We start from the raw sequence: 27,809 nt of genomic DNA on the forward strand, positions 1-27,809 counted from the left end.
TGCTGTTGAGATTCAATAAATCAAGCCACCGATTTAAGTTAAAAGGGTTCGCCCTCCCCCACAAATAAAAAGTCAATTAACTGTTTTGACAGCTACTTCAGGCACAGTCCTAACTACTACAACAAATGCCAGTTACACAGTCTGCTTAACGATGGAACAAGCACAGCTCACCTACTATAATTTTGCAAGAATTGGTCAGATATTCTTAATAGGTCCAAGACCTGAGGAAACAGTAGACTTTTTCTGGGCAGCTCCAGCCCACATCCAGTGATCTTACCAGGGAACCCTTCTTTCTTACGTTTTCATATCTCCTTACGTTTTTAATGACACCATCAGCTTTTACATCAATTACATTACATCACTATTGCAAAAAATGGTCAGAACTAGCCTGCAGACCCTCATTTTTAATTAGGACATTTTCTTTATCTTTCCAGGGTAAAGCCACTGAAGACGCCTACTCCATTTCCCATTTCTCTGTCTCTTCCAGGGGTATCTTGGTTCCCTAGAGCAGGACCCATCCAGCCCTCTAATTATGCCTCTTTGAATTGGTTCCATTTTTGTCATTACCCCCCTCCCAAATCCTGTGTTCTGCAATCACAGCTGCAATTATCCTCCCCATGAGCTGACTGAAACTGCTTGTTAAAGACAGAGCTGTGATGTTCTTTCAGCCAAAGACCTTGGGTGTTTTGCTACTGCAGCTCATCTTCCCCTATCTGCATTCTTTTAGCCTAAGGAACCATAACAAAGCGCACAGCACATCTTGTCCCTCTTATGGATACCTTGCTATCATTTGAGCCCCACTAACATTGCATGAAACCCTTTCTTTTCTTTTTATTTCTGCCTTATAAACTTTGCTAAAGCTTTATCGGGTAATACGTTGTTATTTAAGCCATATACAAACCACATTATGTTTCCTCTACATACCAGACTTGCATTTTACTTGTCCTGTCTAACTATGACTTCCTAATTATTTTAATTATATATTAAGAGTTCCTGTATCCACAATCTGATTTTCTGAGATGATAGGAAATTTTTAGGTGAGAGGCTTTTGATAGATTTCATAGATTGTCATAGACATTGGGGGCTGGAAGGGACCTTGTGAGATCATTGAGTCCTGCCCCCCTGCCATGGGCAGGAAGTCAACAGGGATCAAATAGCAAGATAACCATCCAAATGCCTTTTGAATGAGTGCAGAGTAGGTGCTTGCACCACCTCTGTGGGGAGTCTGTTCCAGACCCTGGACATTCGGACAGTAAAGAAGTTTTTCCTTATGTCCAGTCTAAATCGGCCTTCCAGGAGTTTGTGGCTGTTAGACTTTGTTATCCCTTGGGGGGCCCTGGTGAACAATGGTTCTCCCAGATCCTGATGCACACCCCTTATATACTTATAGGCTGCCACCAAGTCACCCCTGAGCCTTCTCTTCTCCAGGCTGAAGAGTCCCATGTCCCTCAACCTCTCCTCATAAGGCTTGCTCTTTTGGCCTTTGATCATATAGGTGGCTCTCCTTTGGACTTTCTCAAGCTTATCTATGTCCCTCTGGAGGTGGGGGGCCAAAACTGGCCTCACTAAGGCCAAGTAAAGCAGGAGGATGACGTCCCTGGCTTTGTTCAAGATGCATTGGTGAATGCATGCCAGAGTTTGATTTGCTCTGCTGGCCACGGCATCGCATTGGTGGCTTATGTTCATCTTGTGGTCAATCAAGACCCCCAAGTTTCTTTCGGTTGTGGTGCTAGTGAGCGAAGCACTGTCGAGCCTATAAGTATGATGCTGGGTTTTTTTCTCCCAAGGTGGAGCACCCTGCACTTCTCTACGTTGAATGTCACCAGGTTTTGGTCTGCCCATCTTGCAAGCATGTCCAAGTCAGCCTGTATTCCCAGCCTGTCTTCCATTGTGGCCACCTTCTCCCAGAGTTTAGTGCTGTCTGAAAACTTTGCCAGTCCTTATCTGATGCCTGAATCCAGGTCATTAATGAAGATGTTGAAGAGTACTGGCCCGAGTACTGAGCCCTGAGGGACTCCACTGGTCACTTTGCACCACATTGACTTGCTCCCATCAACTAGTCGTCTTTGGCTCCGACCCCAGAGCCAGTTCCCCAGCCATTGGACCATGAGATGGTCGAGGTTGCAGTTCCCCAGCTTAACCATGAGGAGATCATGGGAGACCAAATCAAAGGCTTTCTTGAAATCCAGGTATATGACTTCAACCTCATCTCCCTTGTCTAGGCAATGTGTCACCTGGTCATAGAAGGAGACGAGGCTGGTCAGGCAAGATCTTCCAGTAACAAAGTCATGTTGGCTGGCATTCAGAGGGTTGCCTTCTATTAGCCTGTTGCTGATGGATCTTTTGACTTTCTCCAAGATCTTTCCAGGATGGACGTCAGACTGATAGGCCTATAATTCCCTGGATCTTCCTTTCTTCCGCTCTTGAATATTGGGACCATGTTGTTTTTTTCCCAGTCTTCTGGTACCTTACCCAAGCACCATGAATTTTCAAATATCTTCGCCATAGGGTGTGCTATGATGTCTGCCAGTTCCTTCAAGACTCTTGGGTGCATTCCGTCTGGGCTCACGGACTTACGGATGTCGAGCCTCTCGAGGTGTTCCCTCACTTGATCTACATCAGTTGTGGGCCCATCTCCCACTCTCTGGATGTTTTGTGTCCTGTCTGACAGTGTGTGACCCCCTTGGGTGGGTGGAAAACTGATGCAAAGTAATCATTTAGGAAATTGGCCTTTTTTGGACATCAGATGTCAGCTGCCTCATTTGATCTCACAGGGGTCCAATGTTGCCTTTGTTCTTTCTCCCACTTCCCACATATCTGAAGAAGGACTTTTTGTTATCCTTGATTCCAGTGGTTAGCCTGAGTTTGGTTTCAGCCTTGGCTTTTCTGAACTGCTCTCTACAAGTGTGGGCTAGTGTTGAGTGAAGATTCTCATTTTCCATCTGGTCAAAAAATTCCCTGTTTAGCCAAGGGGGCTTCCCTGCCCACTGACTGCATTTTCTATGGGACGGACTTCCCCTGCGCTTCTAGGATTGCATTCCTAAGAAATAACCATTCCTTGTGGATTCCCCTTTCTAAGGAGCCATGGTCACTTAGTGCCTGACTGACCAGTCTCCTGAGTTTGTGAAAGTCAGCCTTCCCAAAGTTGAGGATTTCTATTTTACTGAGGGATTTGCCCATCCTTTGTTGGATAGAGAAAGTGATCAGTTCATGGTCACTGTCAACAAGCTTCTCCTTGATCCTCAGATCGCTCACCAGATCATCCCCTTTGGCCAGAACCAGATCCAGCAGTGCCTCTCCCCTAGTCGGCTCATAGACCTCTTCCGTTAGGTAAAGGTCATCAATGCAAGTGAGAAAGCTATGCAACTGGTCAGATTTGTCAGTGTGCTCTTCCCACAAGATGTCGGGGAGGTTGAAGTCCCCCATGACAATCGTGTATCAGGAGCATGTGGCCTTAGCCAGTTCCCTACTGAATTTATGATCCAGTTCTTCTTCTTGGTTGGGAGGTCTATAATAGACTCCTACAATGATATCCCCTTCCCCATGCTCTCCCCATATTTTAACCCAGAGGTTTGCAAGACTCCCTTCTTGATTAGTGAACTCGGTTTGAAGGGAAGTGTAGTGCTTCTTGACATAACGCTTACACCCCCACCCCTCTTCCCAACATGGTCTCTCCTGTACGAGGTACAGCCTTCTATACCTACAGACTAGTCATAGGTGGAGTCCCACCAGTAGGCCTGTGCGACTAGAGAACTATTTGATTCGGATTCAGATTTGACCGATTCAGATGCCAGAGATTTGATTCGGAGATCCGAATAATTTTTTCTGATTCAATTCGACCAAATTGCTTCGGAAGATTCGGAGCTGATTTGGAGCCGATTTGGTGATTCAGCCATACAGTATAATGGGGAATCAATGAAATAGCTATAACTTTGTCTTTTGGATGATTCAGATGAAACTTGCAGGGATGGTAGCCTCTGCTCAGAGCATGACACGTGCCAAGATACAAGGTGATAGTGCAGGGGTTTCTGGGAAATTGCATCTCAAAGTCCTGAAAGCAAAACTCATGACATAGGTGACACTGTGTGTGTGTGTGTGTGTGTGTGTGTGTGTGTGTGTGTGTTAAGGCACTGGGGGGGGGGGCGTGAAAACTGCAGGGATGGTAGCCCCTGCAGAGGCCACAAAGCCTGCCAGCTGTCAAGGAGATAGGCGCAGAGGGGCTCTGGGGCCTGGCACCCCTAAGCTGCTGACAAGCAAAACTTGTGACATGGGTACTTAAGCAACTGACTGTCTCTGTCTTGGGGCAGAAGCAGTTTCCGGCTCTGTATTGATTCTTTCCTCTCCTTAGTCTGTGGTTTAGTAGGTGTTAATCCTTGCTCATTAACTACTGTGTATTGAGCTGGTCCCAGAGTGAATCATGACTGATTGCATAACATAGTAGCTAGTGAAGATAATGAATTAATGAGCAAGGATTAACACCTTTTACTGTCAGAGCAATATCCAGAAGTTAGTTTCTGTCTCAGTCTTTGTGTCCATCATCATCACCATGGCACCCATATTCTGCTTTGCTGTATACAATGTAATTATTCTTTTCACTAAGTTTTAATGCACAGCTGGAGACGGGATAGGGAGAGGGAAGGATGACTCATTCAGCATATGCATATTTTCTTTGTATTAATCATGGAGCACTAATTACTACATGCAATACACCCATTTTCTAGAGCTAAATATTTCTGTTGTCAGAATCTTTTAAAAGCCAAGTGATTAGACAATAAGTATAAAAGTCTATTTGTATTTATTTTACAGTCAAATCCCTTTTAATTTATTAGCTAAAAGGTATTATAAACTGCAATATGAAGAACGGGGAAATGCATACGTTAGAATAGACTGCTAAACAACATTGGATGATTTATGAAATTAAACTTTGCCATTATCAGAATAGTTTTTAATAATCAGACCACAATACTTTTTCGAATTGTAGAGTAATTATTAACAAAGTATATCTGAAACTGTTTACCTGATTGTGATTATTCACAACGTATTCCTCAAACAATGTGGTTACCTGATGTACTTGAGATGCTGTAGCTGTATTTTGATCTTGTGGATGGCCACTGTACCACAACCTATCATTTTGATGATGACTTCTGCATGCAGTACTTCAGTGTAATATTCTGTATTGGGTATGTAATATAGAGAATGCATAACCAGTGGAAAAAAACACTTTTTCTACAGAAATTAGTTTCATAAGGAGTAGAGATTTGTTTGCGGAACTGTTCTCTTTCATACAGTACTATACTCCTTGCAAATATCTAATATTTCATAACTCTTGAAATATGCATGTCTTTCAGGCTAAACAGGTACTATCCTTTACAATGTTAAGAGCTATTCTGGATGTTCAGTGATGTGCTAAAATATCACAGAAAATACAAAATAGAAATAAAATGGGGTGCATCAATACATTGGTCCATATCAGATTGGCACCGGTATAAGGAAAATTGACAGTATCAGCAATCTGCTTTCTTTGGCTGATGTGTCCAATAACGTAGCTGATAAGTGGCCCCGTGCATGCAGGCAGCCAGGACTGTAGCTTGGCAGTGCGGAGAGCAGCTGGATCTGGCTGGCAAGTCTGTTGTGAGGGAAGGGACATGGGGGGGGGATAGATCGAGGCCCACGCAGTGAGGGAGGGATTAGGGCTGGAGCAGGGGCAGGCACTGCACAGCTGAGGCAGAGTGCGGGACAGAGCTGCGAGCAGCTCATCCAGGGGGCAGCTCCCACCACTACATGCACCCCAGGAGGGCATGGTGGGGTATGGGCCTCCGGATCTGTGTGCAGGGTGAGGGCGGGCTGCTGCTGGGGCCAGGGCTGGAGGCTGTGCTGGGCTCTTCCTGGTAGGGGGTTTGGGCCAGGCTGCACTTGGGTTGGTTGGCGGTGGCACTGGGAGGGGGCCTACAGCAAATCTTGGGGTGGCTGCAGCCCCCCCACCCCCTCCAGCCCCTTCCCAGTGCTGCCACCACCCACAAAATGTATTACTGGCATGGAAAACACCCTGGCTGGGTAGCGCCTGCCCTAGCCCCACTCCCTCTCTCACTGTGGGAGCCTCAATCTGCCCCCCCACCCCTTCCCCCACAACAGATTTACCAGCTGGATGCTGCTCTCCATGCTGCCAGGCTGCATATCGGCGATTGGATCCGTATCAGCTGATTATGGCCCAAAAAATCTCTGTTGCCCCCTCCTCCAGCCCCACCCCACCACTCCCTACTTACCAGCTCTGAGTCTGGCTCCAGCTCCCTGCTGCAGCGGGTGGGCAGTGCCTGAATCACCGAACCTCTCCAAATCTTTTCCGAAGATTCAGAGAGCTTCGAATCGATTCAGACCTTTTTATTGGTCCCCCCCATTTGATTCAGATTTGGAGATTTGGCCACTGAATTGGGCCGAATCTCCTCTGAATTGAATCACCACCTGAATCTTCACACAGCCCTAATATTAGGCTTAGAGTCTGGTCACTGATACTTCACACCAGGATAATTTGTCCTTACCGCCTAAACAAAGAGCAGACACATGCCATCTAGTTTTACACTGGTGCAAGTTACTATATAGGGTGTAGAGTTAGCATAGGAAATATTAAGGGTAACAATATCCTTGTGTAAGTTTGCCCAAGGCAAATAAGGTATTACTAGCTTCTCTGCCACATAGGGTATGTACAGACATTTGGGGAGGTTAGATTGCATTGAAAATGACATCCACTCTAACTTGGCTCACCCAGGTGCGGACCTTATGCTTAGATCTCTAGTTAGGTGGATCTAAGTGTGAACTGTACAGAAGTTTAGGACAGTTAGATTGATCTAAAAATGGCTGACCTGATCTAAGTTAAGTGTACCTACAAGGTAGTCTAACTTAGATTGGTCCTGGCGAGACTGATCTAACTGAACTTCTGTACAGTTTCTAGAGCAAACCCAGGGCTGGGAAAGCCCAGCTGCAGGCCCCAGGGGCTTCACTTTCTATACCTGCCCCCCTAGCACTGGGCTATTTTTAGCCCTTGGCCTCTTGTCCCACCTCTAGACAGAAAACCTCTCCTGGCTTATGGAACCCCCTGCAGCACCCCCTGCCCCCATTGCAGGCATCACCCCATGCCCCGGAGCCCACCAAACCCCATCATGCAAGTCAACACTGGGAGCTAGGAAGTACATTGGGGTGGGGAAAGGGGAAAGTGAGATGGGGGTGGTGGTTTGAGGAGCTAAAAAATCTCATTCCCTGGGGATGGGAGGAGGGCCCCCATTCCCCCATGGACCCTGTGAGCCCCCCTGATTCTGACAACCCCATGTGGACCTTGCTTGCTCCCTGGTTCCCCTGATTTCCTCCTCCGCAGAGTATGTTTGCCCCTCCCTTCAATCCTCCCAACCCCTCCTCTGCCTTCCCCATCCCAACTTACCTTAGATTGGGTGGCCATTTTTTACTCAATCTAACCTTCCCAGATATCTGTACCTACCCACAGTGGTGCAGCAGCTCCCTGAGGGAAGATGATTGTCAGTCCACTCTGGAGACTGATATGGCTTATATCGGTGTATAAAACCAGTGTAAGTCACACCAGGGTTAAAATATGTGCCCAGGCCATTAGACTGAAATGGTGCTCTAGGGGAACAGGAAAACTACTGAAGAAGTTGAATGAGACCACATCATTAATTGCTGAATATCTTTGTAGTGCTTCACTGACTCATCCATAGCACTCAATAAACACCTCTGCTTTAACCTTTCCAGAAAATTCCATCTCTTTCTACCCATTCGGACCAGAAGGTATTTACACTAGGGGTGCAGACAGAAGTTACATTTGACATGTGATCAGCTCCCTTAAAGTGCTCTACAGTTGTGCTGCGACACACATGCATGGCTTCAGAGTGCTTTAAAGGTGGCTGATTGTGCAACAAATTAACCTTCATCAAATGAGGAATCGGATGAAGGTGCTCCACTTCGGAGCACCTTAGAGAACTTCTGTTCCCTAGGATCAATCCCTTGCCCAATTGGGGCTGGGCTGATGTAGCCCAGCCCCACCCCAGGGCTGTCTGCTGGAAGGGAGGGGGCTGGGGAGCGAGCTGAGGGCTGGGGTTTGCCCAGCCTGAGCTCAAAGGGGGCAGGTGGATTGGAGCCCCCCACCTTGTGGCCCCCCAAAGTCCCTCTTCAACTCAGGCCGGGGAAAACCCAGGCCACAGCTTGCTCCCCCTCCCTTCCTCCAAACAGCACTGGAGCTGGGAGGGTAGCAGGGCAGGTCTAGGGGAGAGAAGCTGCAGGCAGGCTTCTTGGGCTTGATTTGGCTTTAAAGCAGAGCTTGATTTTATTTATTTATTTATTTTCCACCCCCACCCCACCCCTCCCCACCCAACAGGCAAACACCTGTTGGTTTGGGGGGCACTCTAACTCATGGTGCATTACATAAAGCGCCATGAGTTAGAGTGGGGGTGGGGGTGGGGGGAAAGGGCTGTGCATGTGGGTCAGCGCCTTAAAAGTATGCACCAGCTGCATACTAGCTGGATTCATCTGGCTGCAGTTTGGTGCCATCTTGTGGCCAAACAGCATATTCAGACTAATCCCACTGGTGCTTCCATATAGAAGTGCCTTTTCCTTATAGAAGAGAAAAGGAGGCCTCCATTTCATAGAATCATAGAAAATTAGGGTTGGAAGGGACCTTAGGAGATCATCTAGTTCAACCCCCTGCTCAAAGCAGGACCATCCCCAATTATATCGTCCAATCCAAAGCTCTGTCTACCCAGGTCTTAAAAACCTAAGGATGGAGATTCCACAACCTCTCTGGGTAACCATTTGTAATCAGTTATTCACTTCTGCCACTGCAGTGCATCTCTGCAGCCGAATGCAGTGATATCCAGATAGCCCCTGAGGTTCTGCATGAAGTCATATTGGATCAGATTTAAAAGATATTTGGACACTATCTTTGACTTAGATGTCTAATTTACCAACACAATCTGGGCCTTTGGGCCTGATTCGAATTGGTTCCCTTAGTGCCTAAACCAGGCACAGGCAGAGTTTAGTGGCCTAATTTCCAAAAAGTGATTCAAACTGGCTGTGAGCCAGCAGAGCCAACTGCATTTGGCACTTGACATCGTCTGTGTCTCCACTGTGGACTGTAGAGTTTCTTAAGCATCTCAGGCTCTTGCACATACTCAAGAGCAATGTAAGTGGAGCCGCTAAGTGTGATGGCCTGGATGAACACTATTTCTGAGGAATTCATTCCATTTAGGCTTGCTTGTGTGGAACATCTGTGCGTCTCATAATTGGTGTCAGCCTTACGCTCTCGTCAGCTGTCAGTATTACTGCTTTCAGAACTCCTGAGATTATGCAGGTCTGCTGTAAACTATCTAAAATGAAATTAAAATTAGGGAAAGGATCACTGAACCTCTGCAATATAGTGCTCAGAATTATATCCTGCAAATGATACCTCTAGTAACATGGACAGGAAAGTGATTCTAATTTTCTGGGTAACTGTAGGCTGGGAAGCTGCTATAGATCAATACGCTCAAATAGCTTCCATAACACTGCATTTAGTACCTAGGATGCTTCTGTGTTTCCCAGGTACTTAAGTTGTTAACATATGTAAGAGTAAAAAAAAACACTTTAAAACAACTCGCCATTATAGAATCAGTCCACATTCATCTATAGTCTTTTTACAACTCCTTGAAGGACTAGTTTGACAGAGAAATAAAAGCTTAGTTCACCTGTATTGACCACTTGTTAGCAATTCTGCCTAACAAGGTAACCTTTGCTGAGGGAATCCAAGAAAACTGGAATGGGAACTGTTTGAATGGAAAACTCACTTTGCTTCACAGCGTAGTTCATGTTCTCCAAGTCCCACTTTCTGAAAGTAGCAAAAGGGGTATGTCATCATGTGTTGATCAAGCCCTTAAAGTAAGACTGTTGTTTTGGTGGACAGCTTAACCTTGTACTTTCATTTTGATGTGCAGGGGAACAGCTTGCTGTGTTCCGTGCTCTGGATGGACGAGCATATGTGGTAGATGCCTATTGCCCACACCTTGGGGCTAACCTTGCTGTTGGGGGCCACGTTGTAGGGAACTGCATTGAATGCCCATTTCATGGATGGCAGTTTCGAGGTGAAGATGGAAAGTGCATTACAATCCCATATGCTGAAAAAGGTGACTCCCTAACTCTGCAGTAAGAATTTGTGGAAATAACAGTATCCTGATGGAGAACACATTTTCCTATGGAAACGGAACCATTGCCCTGTCTGTCAGGGGTGTGTGAAGTGGGCCCTATTTGATTTGGGTTCGGATTTGGCACGAATCAGGGACAGTGATTTGATTAGTTGATTCAGATCACTGTCCCTGATTGAATTCAGCCAAATCTGAATCTGAAGATTCAATGCTGATTCAGAGAATCAGCGATTCGGACATAGACACAGCTTTTAAGTGTTTTTTTTAGATAACTCAAGGTACCAGTCTTCCACGTGCTCAGCGGCGAACCCAGAAGTAGACCTGAAGTACTTCCAGTCCACTTCCGGGTTCTAGAAGTGCTTCTGGTCCACTTCTGGGTCTGCTGCTGAGTGCATTGGGGAGCCCCCTGTACTTCTGTGGGACACTGCATGCACCCCAGAATTGCAGCTTTTGTGAGCCACCTGCTACTTAGAGGTATGTAGAAAAAACACTTAAAGCTGTGTCTACGTCCAAATCTTCAAATCTCTCCGAATCGATTTGTAGAGTTCCGATTTGATTTGGGAAGATTAAAAGGTCCTCTGATTTGATTCTGATTTGGAGATTTGGCCACACTTCTGTGGGACACTGCATGCACCCCAGAATTGCAGCTTTTGTGAGCCACCTGCTACTTAGAGGTATGTAGAAAAAACACTTAAAGCTGTGTCTACGTCCAAATCTTCAAATCTCTCCGAATCGATTTGTAGAGTTCCGATTTGATTTGGGAAGATTAAAAGGTCCTCTGATTTGATTCTGATTTGGAGATTTGGCCACTGAACTGGGCTGAAACTCCACTGAATCGAATCGGGGACCGAAGATTCGCACAGCCCTACTGTCTGTCCCTTTGAATTATTGACTTGACTTAAACATTTTCCTTTTTCTCTTATTGCCAGGTTGATTTCTAGAGATTTTTCCTTAGATGACCATCTATTAGGGTGGATAAAAATCAACAATTGAAAAAAAAAATAATTTTTTTGTATGTAATCATTTTTTTTTAAGATGCTTTTTAAAAAAAGCAAAAAACCTATATAAAGATAGTTTAAATTTAAGACATGTTAAAGCTCAAATATATCATAGAATAGATTAATCTAATTATAATTATTTTAATTATATACTATTTGAGACAGGATATTCATGTACCCTTTTAAGAAAAGTTTTATATATAGGTCACAACAGGCCATGGACTATATTGGTGGACCAATCTTATGGGGTTCCCAGAGACTTCTCTATAGATTAGTAAAGATTAAAGAAAACCACTCTTCCCAATGGGACTCAGTGATCCGTCTAGAAGATCCCATTAAGCATCTCTGTGATGCTTAGTTTCATTTCTTGAAATGTGGATTTGTGTCTTCAGAGATCACACCCTTATTAACAGCAGTATATGGAGATGAAAAAGAACAGACCTGATTACCTACCAATCAGCCCTATCATCTCTCTGCATGTTTGTATATACAGAATCAAGCCCTTACTTCTCTCTAAAAGTGCAACGTTTCAAGAAGTTAAATGAATAGAGGATTGTTGGGGGTGGAGTAGATCTGGGCAAGGAAGAGGAGTCTGGAGATAAATGCAAGAAGGGAGGGGAAGTAGAAACAAAACAGAAACATTTTTAAGCAGAATGTTCCAGAAGTCTTAAGGAATAAGTTTCTGAGTAGAGCCTCTCCACTGATTTGAGATCTAGTGAGGGAATGGTATGGTAGAAGGAAAAGCCTATCATTGCAGCAGGTTTGCCAGGCTGTAAAAGAGAGAAGAAATCAAAGATGAGAAGAAATCTAGAAGAAAGTGAAGAAAGCCCCAAGCTAACAACAAATGGCTGCAGCGCTCATTCGATGTCCTCCTAATACAGTGTGGCAAAAATATCCCCTAAATATCTATGATTATTCTAGTGAATTGAAGATAGCTCACCTCCCACTGACTTTACAAATATCTGCTTCAATTAGCTTTGGTAAATAAAATAACAAAATCATAATTTAGTTTGCTTATGTACTGCAAAATTAATCTGAAAAATTATCAAAATAAATCACTGCTTGAAAATGTATAGTGTTTACCTTCTAAAAATGAAATCTACATTTACCTTTGAGTTGTGAATAATATGCATTAAGGTTTTGGCAAACAAAGAATGTACTTTTTGTACAAAACAATGATTAATTTGTGGCTTCCCAACCAAATCCACCCTGCCATCTATGACTTTATTCTGAGGCCTCTGGCAGAGATTAACCAGGTAATTGTGTTAAGGAGTTACCTAGCCACATGTTAATGCAGTTAATGGCACAGTAAAACAAGTAATAAGCCACAGAGTTATTACACAAAATATTTAATGATTTTTTTTACACAAAATATGTATAATCTTGTGGCTGGTTTGCATTGCACCTTAAATGGCATGTGTAGCCAGGCATCAGCAGATTGGAGCTCCCAGCCTCAAGAGCAGGACACACATGGCAGTCTGGTGGTTGCACCAGACGACAAAGCTAACCTCTTTAACAAATTCTTTGCCTCCATTTTTCTGAGCACAGACCGGGACATCCCCCACACCGGGATTCTGGATGGACTCAGGAGAGGCACCGCTAGGCCTAGGGTCAGAGTGGACCTAGTTAGGGAACTTCTGGTCGGGCTGGACGTGTTTAAATCAGCAGGTCCAGATGATCTCCACCCCAGGGTGCTGAGGGAATTGGCAGGGGTCATTGTGGGACCCCTAGCACGGCTTTAAGAGCATTTGTGGTGCTCTGGCCAGGTGCCAGAGGACTGGAAAAGGGCCAATCTGGTCTCCATTTTCAAAAAAGGGAGGAAGAAGGACCCAGGAAACTATAGGTTTGTTAGTCTTACCTCAGTCCTGGGGACACTCTTTGAGAGAATTATCCAGGATCACATCTGCAAGGGGCCAGCAGGGGAGATTATGCTTAGGGGCAACCAGCATGGGTTCATTAGAGGCAGGTCCTGTCAGACCAACCCAGTGGCCTTCTACGACCAGGTCACAAAATCCTTAGATGCAGGTGTCGCGGTGGACAGAGTCTTTCTGGACTTTAGGAAGGCCTTTGACACTGTCTCTTACCCTATTCTCATTAAAAAATTAAGCGACTGTGGTGTTGATGCCTACACAGTCAGATGGGTCGCAAATTGGCTAAAGGGCCACACCCAGAGAGTGGTGGTGGACGGGTCATTTTCGACCTGGAGGGATGTGGACAGTGGGGTCACCCAGGGCTTAGTCCTTGGGCCTGCACTGTTCAACATCTTCATCAACGACTTGGACGAGGGGGTGAAAAGCACCTTGTTCAAATTCACAGATGACACTAAGATGTGGGGAGAGGGGGGCATGATAGAAGGAAAGGACAGGCTACAACTAGATCTGGACAGGTTACCGGGGTGGGTGGATGAGAATAGGATGGGATTCAATACTGACAAGTGCAAGGTGCTGAACCTAGGGAGGAAGAACCAGCAGCAGACCTACAGGCTGGGGAACTCCCTTCTCGTCAGCACAGAGGTAGAAAAGAACCTTGGAGTCATTATTGATTCCAAAGTGAACATGGGCTGCCAACGTGAGGACGCAGTCAGTAAGGCTAACTGCACCTTGTCATGCATCCACAGATGCATCACGAGCAGGTCCAAGGAGGTGATCCTCCCCCTCTATGCGTCATTGGTCAGGCCGCAGTTGGAGTACTGCATCCAGTTCTGGGCACTGCTCTTCAGGACGGATGTGGACAGCATTGAGAGGGTCCAGAGGAAGGCCACTCGCATGGGCAGGGGGCAGCAGGGCAGGCCCTACGAAGAGAGGCTATGGGACCTGAACCTGTTCAGGCTCCACAAGAGAAGGCTGAGAGGGGATCTAGTGGCCGTGAGACATCAGGAAGCCCTCACAGGCAGGGTAGCTAGGATCTGGAACCAACTTCCAAGGGAAGTGGTGCCCACTCCTACCCTGGGGGTCTTCAAAAGGAGGCTAGATAGACACCTAGCCGGGGTCGTTTGACCCCAGCATTCTTTCCTGCCCAGGGCAGGGGGTCGGACTTGATCTGCTCAGGTGCCTTCCGACCCTACCTACTGTGAAACTAGGGAGCACATGGGAGCTCCTGCCAGCTGAGTCAAGGCGCAGCTGGAGTCAAGGGCTCTGCTATGCCCTGGAGTCTGGGAGCAGCAGTTGATTTGGGCTCCTTGCCTCTGCAGTGAATTGGACTCGAGGATTCTGGTGAGCCTCCAAGGCTGGGAGTGGCAGGCAGCTGACTGGCTTCCTTTGCTGATGCAGTGAGAGCCTAGGGGTCATGATCCTGGGCTCCCCCTGCACCAGCAACATGGCACAGTGGGGATCTGATCCCTGATCCCACAATTGTTCCTCCTGCTGAGCACATATAGCCTAGCTGGAAGCATGATCTTTGGGATCGTGCATCAGATCTCAGGGTGCCTTTAACTGAATATCTGCCAGGGGCCTGACAATAAATGTCCTTGTCACGTTTTAGAGCAGAGTTTTGTAACTCATCTGTTAGCAGATACTATAGAATTAATTCCATACTTTAGATATAAATCACTCACTGCATTAGGGACCATGAAAACAGGCTATATCTGAGTGACTAATTCAATTTCAACCAACAATATTAGGTTTATCCCTTTAAAAGACTTATGCAGTACTCCATAGTGATGGTCCTTAAATTATAAGTATAATTTAATGGTACTAAAAGTATAAGTATTAAAAAGAAAGGGATGTAAATAAAATTATTCCATTTAAATTAAACTGATTTTAAATGAGAAATCTATTTTTTAAAATCCATCCCTGGTCTGGTTTCGCCTATGACTTAAGTGAAAGAATGAGAGAAAAAACCCATCCCACAAGGAAAGCTGTGCAGCATCAATATCCTCTATTAGGGCATGGTTCCTACCACTGTAGCTCAGGACTGGAAGAGCTAGGATACAAGTGTCAGAGCTGAAACTTCTGATCTGAGTTAACATCTTTCTCTCCTCTATAGTGCCAGACTTTGCAAAGATTAAGACATGGCCTTCATGTGAAATAAATGGAATGCTCTTTGTCTGGTATCACTGCGATGGTGTTGATCCAATGTGGGATGTCCCAGAGCAGAAGGAGATCACCTCAAAAGAGTGGGTGTATCATGGCCAAACAGAGCATTTTGTCAATGTACACATTCAGGTAGGAGACCTCTGTTGTGTCTGGTCAATGGCTGTTGGCATTGCTGGCTTGGATGCTTTGACATCATACCTCTTGAATGTAGATGAGGACACTGACTCTGCAAATTCTTAGAACAGGTGTTCTAACTTAGGGCTTTTGAACTTTGCCTCTTAAGCTTTGATTCTGACATGGTTAAACCAGGGAGGACCTAGTAGAACATTAAGCAAAAATGTTTGAGACTACATCAAGTAACCTTCAAAGAACCTACTTTTGTGATTCTATCATTAAGTGCAGAGGCTTGGTAAAGTGTAAAACAGGAATTAAGCCAGTATATAGTCACTGGGCATGTCTACATGTGCAAATGCTCCGGGAGTGGGTTTATAGCAGGGGCGGGCAATTATTTCAGGCAGAAGGTTGCTTACTGAGTTTTGACGAGCCATTGAGGGCTGCATGACAGGCAGCCAGGGGCAGATGAATATGAATTTTCTCAATTTTTTAGGGGTCCTGTGGGCCAAATAGAATGATCTGGTGAGCCGCATGTGGCCCACAGGCTGCATTTTGCTACCCACGCTTTACAGAGTAATTTACCGATGTCTGCTCCGTCCTCCACCTGCCTTACATCATCCCCCTGCAGCAGCCAGGGGGAGCTCTAGTCTCCCCTTGGGTGCTAGCTCAGGGGCTGGCAGGGAGCAAGGGTTCAGGGGACAGCTGTATTTTGGCAGGGCCTGGAGGATTGCTCCCTGCCCCAAGAGCTGCCTGCTGCTGCGTGGGGCTCCACCACTGGAGCCCAGGTGGGGACAATGTTCCCCTGCCCCAGCAGCAGGGAGCTCCCAACTCGTGCAGCAGGGGCTGGGAGATTCATATCTCCAAGCCCCAACTCCTTGATCGTGGAGTGTGGGCTAGGAGAGGATTATTCCCAGCCCCAGCTCTGCAATTGCAGAGGGGCAGGGGGACATTGTCCCTACCCAGGCTCTAGTGGCAGAGCCCATCCTGGCAGCAGGCAGCTCTCAGGGGCAGGGAGCAGTCCTGTCCCCCTCCACGCGCACACTGCCCGGCTGCACGTGTAGATGGTGATGCTTACTATGCAGAAATTTGCTCTCATCTTGAGTAAAGCGTCTTGTGTAGATGTGCCCACCATGTGTTCTCCCCATGGAGAATATACAGTGTATGTGCCCCAAACACACAGCATGTACTCTTTAAATGTAGAACAGATATTCTGTGACTCTGTTAATCTAATTTGACTTAAAACTGACTTGATTATAACTGTTTTGCTGGAAAAATGTAGGGCTGGATGCAGGGTGGTACACTGGTGTCTAAATTCCAGTTAAGTTACCAAAACAGATCTGGAAATCCCTGCTGTGTGTTACAGACTTCACTAGATGCCTAAAATTAAGTATCTTACACTCTGGACTGTAATAATCCCTAGATACCTAAACTTTAGTGCAGACCTGATAATACTGCAGCAATCTTGAGTTCAGCACAATAGGTAACAGTCCCTATTTTTCTCAGAAACATGGCCAGAACCCATCTTTGACATAACAGCCTTGGGGCTAGAACACCATACATTTTACATTAGATAGTCATTGGATAACTATAGACTTAATAATGGTCTAAATATGCTTAGGTTTAAGATAATTGCAATATCTCTGTAGGTTACCTCAGTGACTAGTAGGTCAGCCACCTTAATTCCACCTTCAGGTAGTCTTTCTGGGAATCACTATGATTATTGCTGCTGATTAGCTAAGATCTAGACACACAACTAAGCCATGCTCAGAAACTTCCATCCTGTATTCTCTTATTTGTCTCATTTACCTAGGCCTTGTTTCTAGATTGTGAGTCTTTGGCCCCTGGAAGACATTAATATAATGATGCAATTGGGATCTGTGCAATTTTATGTCCTACCCCAAAAATCATGCATCTTGGTAGGATGTGTGATTTTTTGGGATGGGACATAACATTCCTTATCCCAATTGCAATTCCCAGCCCATCTTGGGGAACAGGCAGGGGACAGCTGTTACTCAGCCCATGGAGCTGCCTTGTGCTTGGTGCTGATGATCATTGTAATTGCCTGGGGTAGCCCTGGGCCCTAGCCTGTGTTGTGTGCCACATATTCAGTTTAAGACACCATGCAAACCAGATACAAAGTTGTTTCAGTATACATGAAACATCTTTGTGGCTCATTTGCCATTTTATCATGCCATAAACTGGCTGAACATGTGGCATGTTGCAATATATGTCACAGCATGTTACTCACACCATAAATGTAATATCTGTCAGGGCTCTTTGGGGTAGAGGTTGTCACTAACAAAGCGTGAACAGTGTTTGGCACAATGGAACCCAATCTTGTTGATGTCTTTGGGTGTGAGCCACAGTAATATTTAATATATAGCCTGTGTTGGAATACATAACTAACTTGGAATAAATAACTTGAGGCACTTGTCAAGTAACTGTAAATGGTTCCTTATAGGGGTATGCAAAGCAGGCTTTATTCGATTTGGATTTGGATTCGGCCTGAATCGGGGACAGTGATTCGATTCGTTGATTTGGATCACTGTCCCTGATTTGATTTGGTTGAATCTGAAGATTTAATGCTGATTTGGAGAACCAGTGATTTGGACATTCAACACAGCTTTAAATGTTTTTTCTACATACCTCAAGGTACCAGTGGGGCTTGTGAACGCTGCAATGCTGGGGCGGATGGAGCGTCCCACAGGAGTGCGGGGGGCCCTCCACGTGGTCAGCAGTGAACCCAGAAGTGAACTTCCAGGTCCTCTGGGGGGCCCCCCCATGCATCCCTGGCTCAGTGATCAGCCACGGGGAGATCCCTGGTGCCCCCCCAGATCCAGGAGGCACCAGTTCCCAAGCTGGGAGACCTGGGGGGGGCTCCCCTGTGCGCTCCCCGCTGGACTTGGAAGTGGACCGGAAGTTTCTGGTCCACTTCCAGGTGTGCTGTCAAGCGCACTGGGGGGCCCCTGCACTCCTGTGGGACACTCCATGCACCCCAGCATTGCAGCATTTGCGAGTCACCTGCTACCTAGGTATGCGGAAAAAACATTTAAAGCTGTCTCTATGTCCGAATCTCCAAATCTTTCCGAATCTCTCCGAATCGATTCAGAGGGTTCCGATTAGATTCAGAGAGATTAAAGGGTCCTCTGATTTGATTCAGATTTGGAGATTCAGCCACCAAATCAAGCTGAATCTCCACTGAATCGAATCGGGGACCGAAGCTTCTCACAGCCCTCGTTCCTTACTTGCAGGAAATCCCTGAGAATGGAGCAGATATAGCTCATCTAAATGCTGTCCATGCATCGGCTATTTTGAATGGATCTGACCTGAGATATATACGCTCCAAGCTGTGGGATTTTGTGAAGCACACCTGGAAGGTAAGAGGATCAGTTTAACAAGCCTGTTGGCTGAGACCATCTGCCTTGGCTTCTGAATGAAGTTCAAGTTTTCTGTCTGCTTCAGGGCTTTCCAGAATATTTGCCTTCTTATCCTATTCCCTCACATGCCCTTATAGTCAACACAAGCTTCCTTGCTAAGGCTGGTACGCCCTGCTCTTTCATTTGCATTCATCTGCACATAGTCTCTTTGTGAACATATGACCAACTTCTTCTGTCTCCACTGCACTGTGATCTACTCTGCAACACGCTTGTTATATGACAGTCCTACTTCACATGCTGTCTTTTGCATTTGTTCTCTCAGTCACTTGTTTTCAAACCCTTTAGGCAGAATGGCAGCCAGAGCCTGAACCAAACAATCACTGTGCCCAGATGCTGGTTAAACATGCCTTGACTGTGTTTGGAAAACACTTCTCCTTACTGGATGTCAATGTTACAGCTAAACAGGTGAGTAACACACTTCACAAAGCAATACATACAAGTACCTGGATAAATGGAAAATTGCAGTGGTTCAAAAGCACAATGGAATTTAATTTCAGCTCTTCCAAACATGCTAGAAACTTAGCTAAGAAACTTGGCTGCCTTGTGCCTTGGTTCTGTATTTGTTAAAAAAGACTATTCATACATGCCTTCCTAAAGCATAAGGAGGCATGTGGAAATGGATGCTTGTTTCAAGGTCTGAAGGTGTAAATTGCTTGCTAGGCTTCAAGTAAAAGAAGCAGCTTTAAAGTAACAAAAGGTTTCTTTTCATGAAAGCAATTAGGAATACTGAGACATTTCAGAAGACTGGGAAAAAGCCACTATTAAGGCTGTGCGAAGCTTCGGTCCCTGATTCGATTTGGCGGAGATTTGGTGGCCGAATCTCTGAATCCAAATCGAATCAGAGGACCCTTTAATCTCTCCAAATTGAATGGGAACTCTGAATCAATTCAGAGAGATTCAGAAAGATTTGGAGATTCAGACATAGAGACAGCTTTAAATGTTTTTTCTACCTACCTCAAGGTAGCGGGCAGCTTGTGAATGCTGCGATGCTGGGGCACATGGGGTGTCCCACAGAAGTACAGGGGGCTTCCCACCGTGCTCGGCAGCAGACCTGGAAGTAGACCAGAAGCACTTCCAATCCACTTCCGGGTCCGCCAGGGAGCATGCCCCCATGACCCCTTGGCTTGGTGACTGGTGCCTCCTGGGTCGGGGTGGGGGGGCACCCAGGGTCCCCCCTATGGCGATTGCTGAGCCAGGGAGGCACGGGGAGGGGCCCCCCCAGTACGCTCCCCAGCAGACCCAGAAGTAGACTGGAAGTACTTCCAGGTTCACTGCCGAGCACATGGAGAGCCCCCCCACACTCCTGTGGGATGCTCCATGAGCCCCAGAATCTCAGTGATCACGAGCCATGCCTGCTAGGGTTGTGCATAGCTTTGGATCATGATTTGGATTCGGAGGTGATTTGGATGATTTTGAAGCCGAATCTATGAAATCTATGAATCCTAATCGAATAGGTGGAAGCTTTAGGCTTTCTGAAACTATTCGGAAGCTCCAAATTGATTCGGAAAAGATTCGGAGCCACCTCAGAGATCCGGCCATAGGGTATAATGGAGAATCAATTAAATATCTGTAACTTTGTTGTTTTCTGTCTGATTTGGATGAAACCTGCAGGGATGGTAGCCTCTGCTGAGAGCATGAAGCCTACCAAGTTTCAAGATCAGTCCAGGGGTTCAGAGGGAACTTCACTCCAAATTTTGAAAAGCAAAACTCATGTCATGTGTATATATTACATTACAGGGGGGTGGAAACTGCAGGGGTGGTAGCCACCGGTGAGACCATGAAGCCTGACAAGTTTCAAGAAGATCAGTGCAGGGGCTTGGGGAGAACTGCACCTCAAGCTGCAGACAAGCAAAACTCGTGACATGGGTGACACTGTGTGTTAAGGCGCAGCAGGGTGAAAGCTGCAGGGGTGGTGGCCCCTGCTGTGGCCATGATGCCTGCCAGCTGTGGAGGGTTCTGGGGCCCTGCACCCCTAGCTGCTGACAGGCAGAACTTATGACATGGGTGCTTGTGCAACTGACTGTCTCTGTCTTGGGGCAGTTGATTGCCTGTATTGATTATTTCCTCTCCTTAGTCTGTGGTTTTGTAGGTGTTAATTGTTGCTAATTAACTGGCTACATTAGCTAGCTACTATGTATTGAACTGGTCTCTGAGTGAATCATGATTGATTGCTAACTGGTAACACAGTAGCTTAGCAGCCAGGCCTGCAGTAGTTCCCCCCCACCCCAAGACAGACACAGTTGCACCCATGACATGAGTTTTGCCTGTTAGCAGCTAGAGGTGCAGGGCCCCAGAGCCCAGAAGCCCTGCACTGATCTCCTTGACCATCCCTGCAGCTTTCAGCCTGCTGCGCCTTAACACACACAGGGTCATCTATGTCACAAGTTTTGCCTGTCCGCAGCTTGAGGTGCAGTTCCCCCCAAACTCCTGCACCTATCACCTTGAAACTTGGCAGGCTTTGTAGCCTCACCAGGGGCCACCACCCCTGCAGTTTTGATCCCCCTGTGTTGCAACACATACACGTGACATGTTTTGCTTTCAAGAATTTGGGGTGCAGTTCCCCCCAAACCCCAGCACTGATCTTCTTGAAACTTGGCAGGCTTCATGCTCTCAGCAGAGGCTACCACCCCTGCAAGTTTCATCCAAATCAGACAAAAACCAACAAAGTTATAGATATTTAATTGATTCCCCATTATACCCTATGGCCGGATCTCCGAGGCAGCTCTGAAGCTTCAGAGCCGCTTTGGCTGGATCGAAGTGGAAACCTGGCCCAGAGCTCCAGATCGGATTGCTGGCATCCAAAGCAACCGGATCCGAAGCTGGATTGACTAGCTGCCTACTTGCACGGGCCTAGTGCCTGCTACCTCAAGGTATGCAGAAAAAACTTTTAAGGCTGTGTCTATGTCCAAATTGCTGATTCTCTGAATCAGCATTGAATCATGGACAGTGATCCGAATCAACAAATAGAATCACTGTCCCTGATTCAGGCTGAATCCGAATCGAATCGGGCCCACTTTGCACACCCCTAGTCATTATGTCTTTCAGGGATCATCTGGGCATATTTTACCCTACCGAAGTCCCAGCCATTGCAGCGGCAAGGCATTGGCAGCAACGTCTCTTTCCTGATCCTTACTTATTCTACACTGTAAGGTTTTCTTTATAGGGAGCTTTGTACTGTGATGTACGAGAATAGTCCTCGCTGATGTTCTTTTGGACAAATAGTTGCAAATGCAGGGAACTAGAACTAGAAAGAGCTAAATTCTCTGAGAAGTTCCTTTTCTTTGTTTGAAGGTGGGGCCTGGGTTGGTCTTTCTGATCTTTGAACATGAATTCCTGGGTCGTGGGATCATTCTGCACACTGTGACACCCGTTGAGCCTCTCCTTCAGCAAGTTATCCATGAAATCTATTATCAGAAAAACATGCCAGCAATAATCCCAAAATTCATTTTGAAAGCAGAGTGCATACAGGTAAGTGCTTTACTGAGCCAGAACGGGCTGCTTCTAAAAGAGTTTTGTCAGAACTGCAGAGGCCTTTACTGCCTTGTTATCTGTAACCTGTTTTTGTGAATGGTCAGTGGCACTCAGGTCTCAGTATAAGAACATAAGAACTGCCATTTAGACTAAGTACAGACAGTCAAAAAGCCCGAGGCTGAATCGGTTCAATCATTGCAGGTTAGTTTGAGCCGCGTAGATTGAACCAATAAGCTAGTGAACTGACATTTACTTTTGATTCCGGAAATGCAGCCACATGCCTGCGCTGGCCCAGGCAAGAAGCTGGGGTGGGGGGGTACTAGAGCACACCTCTTTGCTCTGCTGGAGCAGACAGCTTGGGCCAAGGCTAGCCCACCCACCCTGCAAGGGAGAGTTTGCATGGGAGATGCAAAGCATCCTGGGATGTTGGGGGACTGTAAGTTAACTTGAATCTGGAGGGGATCTTGGGCAGAAGTTCAATAAACCGATTTAACCTAAATCAGCCAAGTCTGATACTACATCCATCCAGGTTTACCTTAAACTGGTTTCAGCCATTTTGAAAGCAGTTTATTTGTACTAAACTTCTGTCGTGTTACAGATTTGAACCGGTTTCTGGTCACTTACATCAGTTTATGTGTAATTTCTGTCCCTAGCTTCACTGGGTCAGACCGTAGATCCATCTTGCCCCATATCCTGTGTCACACAGTGGCAGAGTAGATGCTGAAAGGGAGGGTGAACTGAGTATGACCACTGAGTATGGCAGGTATGACCAGTACCTGAATGTAGGTTACAAGGAACCCTATTTCCCCACCTACTTTGGTGCTGCTGCAGGCAGGGACGACGCGTAGGGGGTGCACTCAGGTGGTGCATCCCCAGCAAAAAGGTGCCCAATGTTGGCGGTGCCTGTGGGCAGTTGCTGCTCACCACCTTGCTGCTGGCATCGCCAGTGGTGTCTCTGAGAGGTCCATGATCACCCCTGGCTGCCGGCAGTGGCTGCAGGTGGTCACCAAACCCTGGTTGGTGCTAGTCACTCCTCCCACCGCTGACAGTGCTGGCGGCATCTGCAGGAGCTCCCTGCTCACTGCCGCCATGCTCCCATGGCTGCAGGTGTGCGGGTCAGCCCTGTAAACATTGCTAGAAGGCTGAATGCTTGAAGTTGCTGGGCAGCAGAACTTTTGTAGGAAAAGGTGCTTGTTGCTGCATTTCTTGTCCGTGGCAAAATGAGACGTACCCACCTGCACAAGTGTCCTTTTCACACCTATAAACAGTTTTGGATTCTGCCCTGTCCTCTGGCAAAACACAAGGATGTTTCACCAAGTAAGGGCAATCTCAAAATAAAACCATTTTGTGTGCCAGGTAGTTTCCCATTTTGAGTGGGAAACCACATAGCAGCTAGAAACATGGCTGGTGGCACTCTTGAACACACCCATCCTTTATGATTATATATCAAAGCAATGTGGTCCAGTAAATACTAATTGTGCACAAAAGGGTTTATTTCATTTGGAAACATCCTTGTAGATTTGCCTGTGCAGCTGTGATTGTACCTGCTAGTGATGTGCTAGCCACCAGCCCTCTTGCTGTGTTTCCACCATGCTACTCTGATGCACACCTCAGTTCAGGCAGACCTTTGACTATTTTAAAGAGCCTTCTCTGTTCTATGATGATGGTTTATCATTTGCTTTGGAAACTTCTTGCTTGGGGCTGCCAGAGGTTGAACTTGTTAACTTCATAGGGTGTCTGTAGCAGATGGCATGTTGCGTGTGAATGGGCTGTCAATACACAAGATTGGTTCCATTCCACTCAATTATACTCAAGAATTCAACTCCGCAGCACCTGGAGTGTAAGAGAGAGGGTCAAAAATTGTTTTTCCATTAAATATTATGATAGGGAAAGTGCCTTGAGGTGGTAGGAATCCTCAGAGAGCCTGGGTGAGCAAGTACCTCCCTCACTGAAGGGAGACTTAATGAAGTGAATGGGGATGAAATTCTCTCTCAGAATCCCTGCAGATGTCCCCAGCTGTGGTAGAACACAGGGCAGGTCTTCTACTCCCACCCAAGCTCCTCCTCAGCATGCCATACGAACCTGCTCTGGCAGGGACATGTCCACTGGCACTGCCACTCAGGGGCATCTCTCTGCAGCTGTTCTCAAGCTCTCAGTCTCTAACGTACTTGAGTGGCTGCTGGGACAACCCTGGAGCCACCACACCAGTGTGCTAACCTGGTTGAGTGCATATGGGACTGGGTGGATGGGGCCTGCCTGGGACCGTGGCCACCACCACGGAGTAGATATGCCCACAGAGCCATTGTTTGGATGTTTTGTAAGCTAATAGCCACACAAAAACTGCCCAGGCTTGGAGACTTGCTAAAAACCTCTTTGGAACCAGTGTCTTCTCTCAGGACATGAGCTTTGCTGGTCTGTGAAGTAGTATGCATGGACATCTAGTTTAAATTCCTTTTTTAAGACAAGCCTGCTTCTTTTCCCACAGTTTGAGCGTGATATAACAATATGGAATAACAAGCAATATCTTGCTAAACCTCTACTGGTAAAAGAGGATTCTGCAATTCAGAGGTACAGGCGCTGGTATGCTCAGTTTTACAGTGAGAAAAGCAAGAGATTCACGTTCCAGAAGGATGGACTGGACTGGTAAAGAAAGCTATCCCCTGGACAGAAGTGGTAGAAGACATTTAAAGGGCTGCCTTCCTCTCCAGTCCCTGAGCGGCAGTAGAGCTCAACCAAGTTAAGACTCACTGGCCACATCTACACGAGGTGCTTGCTGCTCAGTAGCTCATTACTACTGTGCAGTAGCATCACCGGGCATGAACCATGATGCGACACTACCGTGCAGTAGTAATGAGCTACTGCACAGTAAGCATCACTAGGCAACTGTGCAGGGCATACAGTCATTTCGTATTGGGTTATGCAAGTGCTAAATGACTGCAGTAACTGCGCAGTGGGTGGCTCGTGTAGACACACCCACTGTCTCTTTTCAATATAAATATGACTTGGGTCTTTCTAGTCTGATACTTGCTTGTAGTCATATACAACATCTTCTATGTACAGCTGATGAAATGCAGGCTTGTCAGTCATGTGTGAGATGCAATACTTGCCCTGGTGTCTTCTGTATCTCACTGCTTCTGTTAATCAGGGAAATTTACATCAAAACTTGAATGGGATGATTCAGTTAGGGATGATCCTGCCTTAAGCAGGGGGCTGACTTCATGAGGTCCCCTTCAGACCTGCTTTCCTGATTCCGACCTGCACTTTAGTACTTCCATGTCACATCATTTATCAAAGTCATCCCTTGACATCTGCCTTTCCATAGCAAATCACTGTGTCAAACCTAGAAAATCACAATGGGCAAGGCAACTTTGGGGGCACTTTAGGTAGCAGATGCTCTGGGCTCTTGCTACTAAACATAGAAATTAGCAGGAGCGAAAAATTGGTGAGGATTATTTATAAGTGTTACCTAATGGCTTTTTAGAGGAGGTGTGTCTATACTGCAATGTGGAGGAGTGATTACAGCATATGTCAACCTACTGAGTCTAGCTGCAACCTTGTTAGCTCGGGTCCTGTTATCTGTGTAGTCACAAGAGCACAGGCTCCAGCCAAGTACAGACCTGAAGTCTAGGGCAAACTTGCGCAGTCCACATAATCCTGTGCTGCCAGGGCTGCTCTGCTATTGTGTCGCAACTACAATCAGCTCCCAGTTGTAATATAGACATACCAACCCTTAATTTACCAGTGGGTTGTTAGCTCCTGGATAACTATGTAGAAATACTTCATGAAATAGCAATTTGTGAAGAGGGGGCAAGAAATTATCCCTTTGATAATATAAAACCAACTCTCTTGGGGGAAAAAAAACACTAGTAACTAGTGAACAAGATCATGTTTAATATCAACTGAACAGCAGACTGCCAACATTGGTGCCCTCATATTTTGTAGTGGATGAACACTGATCTCTGCTCATCTGGCTAGAAAACTGCTCTACTTTCCATTTGATTTTGTGTGTCTGTGGCGTAAAGATAAAAGAGCTGAATTCTGCCCCAGTTCACACCTTATGGAAACCCGTTTGGTTGGTCCATTTAAGTCCATAGATAGCCTGACCTGAGATCTTGAGGTGTTCAGTCAAGGTCTTTCAGTCAGTCTGTGCTAATGGCTACGAAAAACAAATGTACCCAGTGTGGATCTGTTGGGAGCCGTCTGAACTAATGGGTTGTTGCTGATACTGTGCGCGCTGTACTGAGAGCTGGTGCCAAAGGAATGCACTACTACAAAACATTCTGTAAAATGTCTCTTTTTATATTGTGTGACTTCTGTACTTTACGGAGACCTCTGCTTTTGTGTGGGCCTTTAGAACAATGTCAACCTGGAGAGACCTCTTGATTCACTGTTTTTTATCTAGTCTCTTACTATATTAGTTTAGTTACAGTGTGAACTGCTTAAACTAGTCTGTTAATTTCAGACTGCAGTAGGCAATAAGGGATTGTATTTTTTTTACTGCTTGAAGACAGAAGTAAAGCGAAAAGACCTTTGGACACAGAATTGCCCTATGTACTACATAAAGAAGGAATATAGAGTGAGCATCAAAGTTGAACCTCTTCAACTACCTGGTGTTATTGATCTTGTGTTAATGGTGATGAGTGTCAGGAGTGAGGGCACTAAATTTAAATATTTCTTGGAAGAATCAACAATACAGTGGAGCCAGGAGCAGGCTAATGCAGATCCATGGTGGGCATTGGTTTAATTTCTGATGGCAAGAACACCACAGTGGTGAGATATGATGCAACTTGGAGTTGTTTGATCCTTGCCTTTAGAATCAGGCTTTTTATAACCACTGTTCTTGTATTAAAGGCTTTTTAAATCTGCTAAGCGTCTGTGACCTGTCATTCTCCATAGTTTTGTGGGAAGAACCTGCAGAACTTCTTTATCATGGTCCTGAGCTGAACTTTATACCTGGCTTCCTTGCAGGGAAGGAAATAACTTTCTGCGTGGTTTGCTATAATCTTTTCTTGTCCCACAGCCATTCATTAAAAGATGGACAGCATTATGGAATGACTGGAAAGGAAGGAAGGAGGCAATGGTCTGAAAACCCATTCCTACCTCTATAAACTTCACTAAAAACGTTCCCCTAGTTAGGGTTTGTGCAAACAGCAGGTTTTAACCATGTTTCTCTATAGTCCTTGCCACATGCTTATGTAAATGTGCCTTGGGTTCTGATTCCTGATCCCACACGTGCATGGCAGAAAGTGCAATTTTGGGATTGGGGATCAGATGTCAATCATGCCCTTTCTATTTGCCAGTGCAGGGGGAGCCCAGGATCATCACCACGGCTCCCACTGCACCAGCAAGTTGAAAGCTGGGTACCTGCAGGTCCAGGTCAGCAGATTGTCAGCCCTGGCCCCAGACCTGCCACGTTCCATTTACAGTCCCATACAAACCTGGCATAAAAGTGTTCTACACTATAATCTATATTCAGTGTAGAATATGTTTATGGCTGGTTTGCTATTTTATGGTGCCTTAAAATAAGTGCACATGTAGCACCCTTATCATTTATGTTACAATTAACATGTTAATCTTGGC

The 27,809-nt window shown here is 46.0% G+C and overlaps 1 protein-coding gene across 1 annotated transcript in view; it reads left to right on the forward strand.

Annotated features, from left to right (window-relative positions):
• Positions 1 to 27,085, forward strand: part of LOC102371146 (cholesterol 7-desaturase-like) — a 54,345-nt gene extending 27,260 nt beyond the window's left edge. Inside the window, exons 3-8 of the mRNA XM_025210448.1 lie at positions 9,969 to 10,157; positions 15,158 to 15,336; positions 18,573 to 18,698; positions 19,044 to 19,163; positions 22,050 to 22,226; positions 24,715 to 27,085. Of these exons, the coding sequence (XP_025066233.1) occupies positions 9,969 to 10,157; positions 15,158 to 15,336; positions 18,573 to 18,698; positions 19,044 to 19,163; positions 22,050 to 22,226; positions 24,715 to 24,876 (953 nt within the window). The 3' untranslated portion in view covers positions 24,877 to 27,085. The remainder of the gene's footprint in view (positions 1 to 9,968; positions 10,158 to 15,157; positions 15,337 to 18,572; positions 18,699 to 19,043; positions 19,164 to 22,049; positions 22,227 to 24,714) is intronic.
• The last annotated feature ends 724 nt before the right edge of the window (positions 27,086 to 27,809 follow it).

This window comes from Alligator sinensis, unplaced genomic scaffold (assembly GCF_000455745.1).
Source record: "Alligator sinensis unplaced genomic scaffold, ASM45574v1 scaffold610_1, whole genome shotgun sequence".
Classification (NCBI taxonomy): domain Eukaryota; kingdom Metazoa; phylum Chordata; order Crocodylia; family Alligatoridae; genus Alligator; species Alligator sinensis.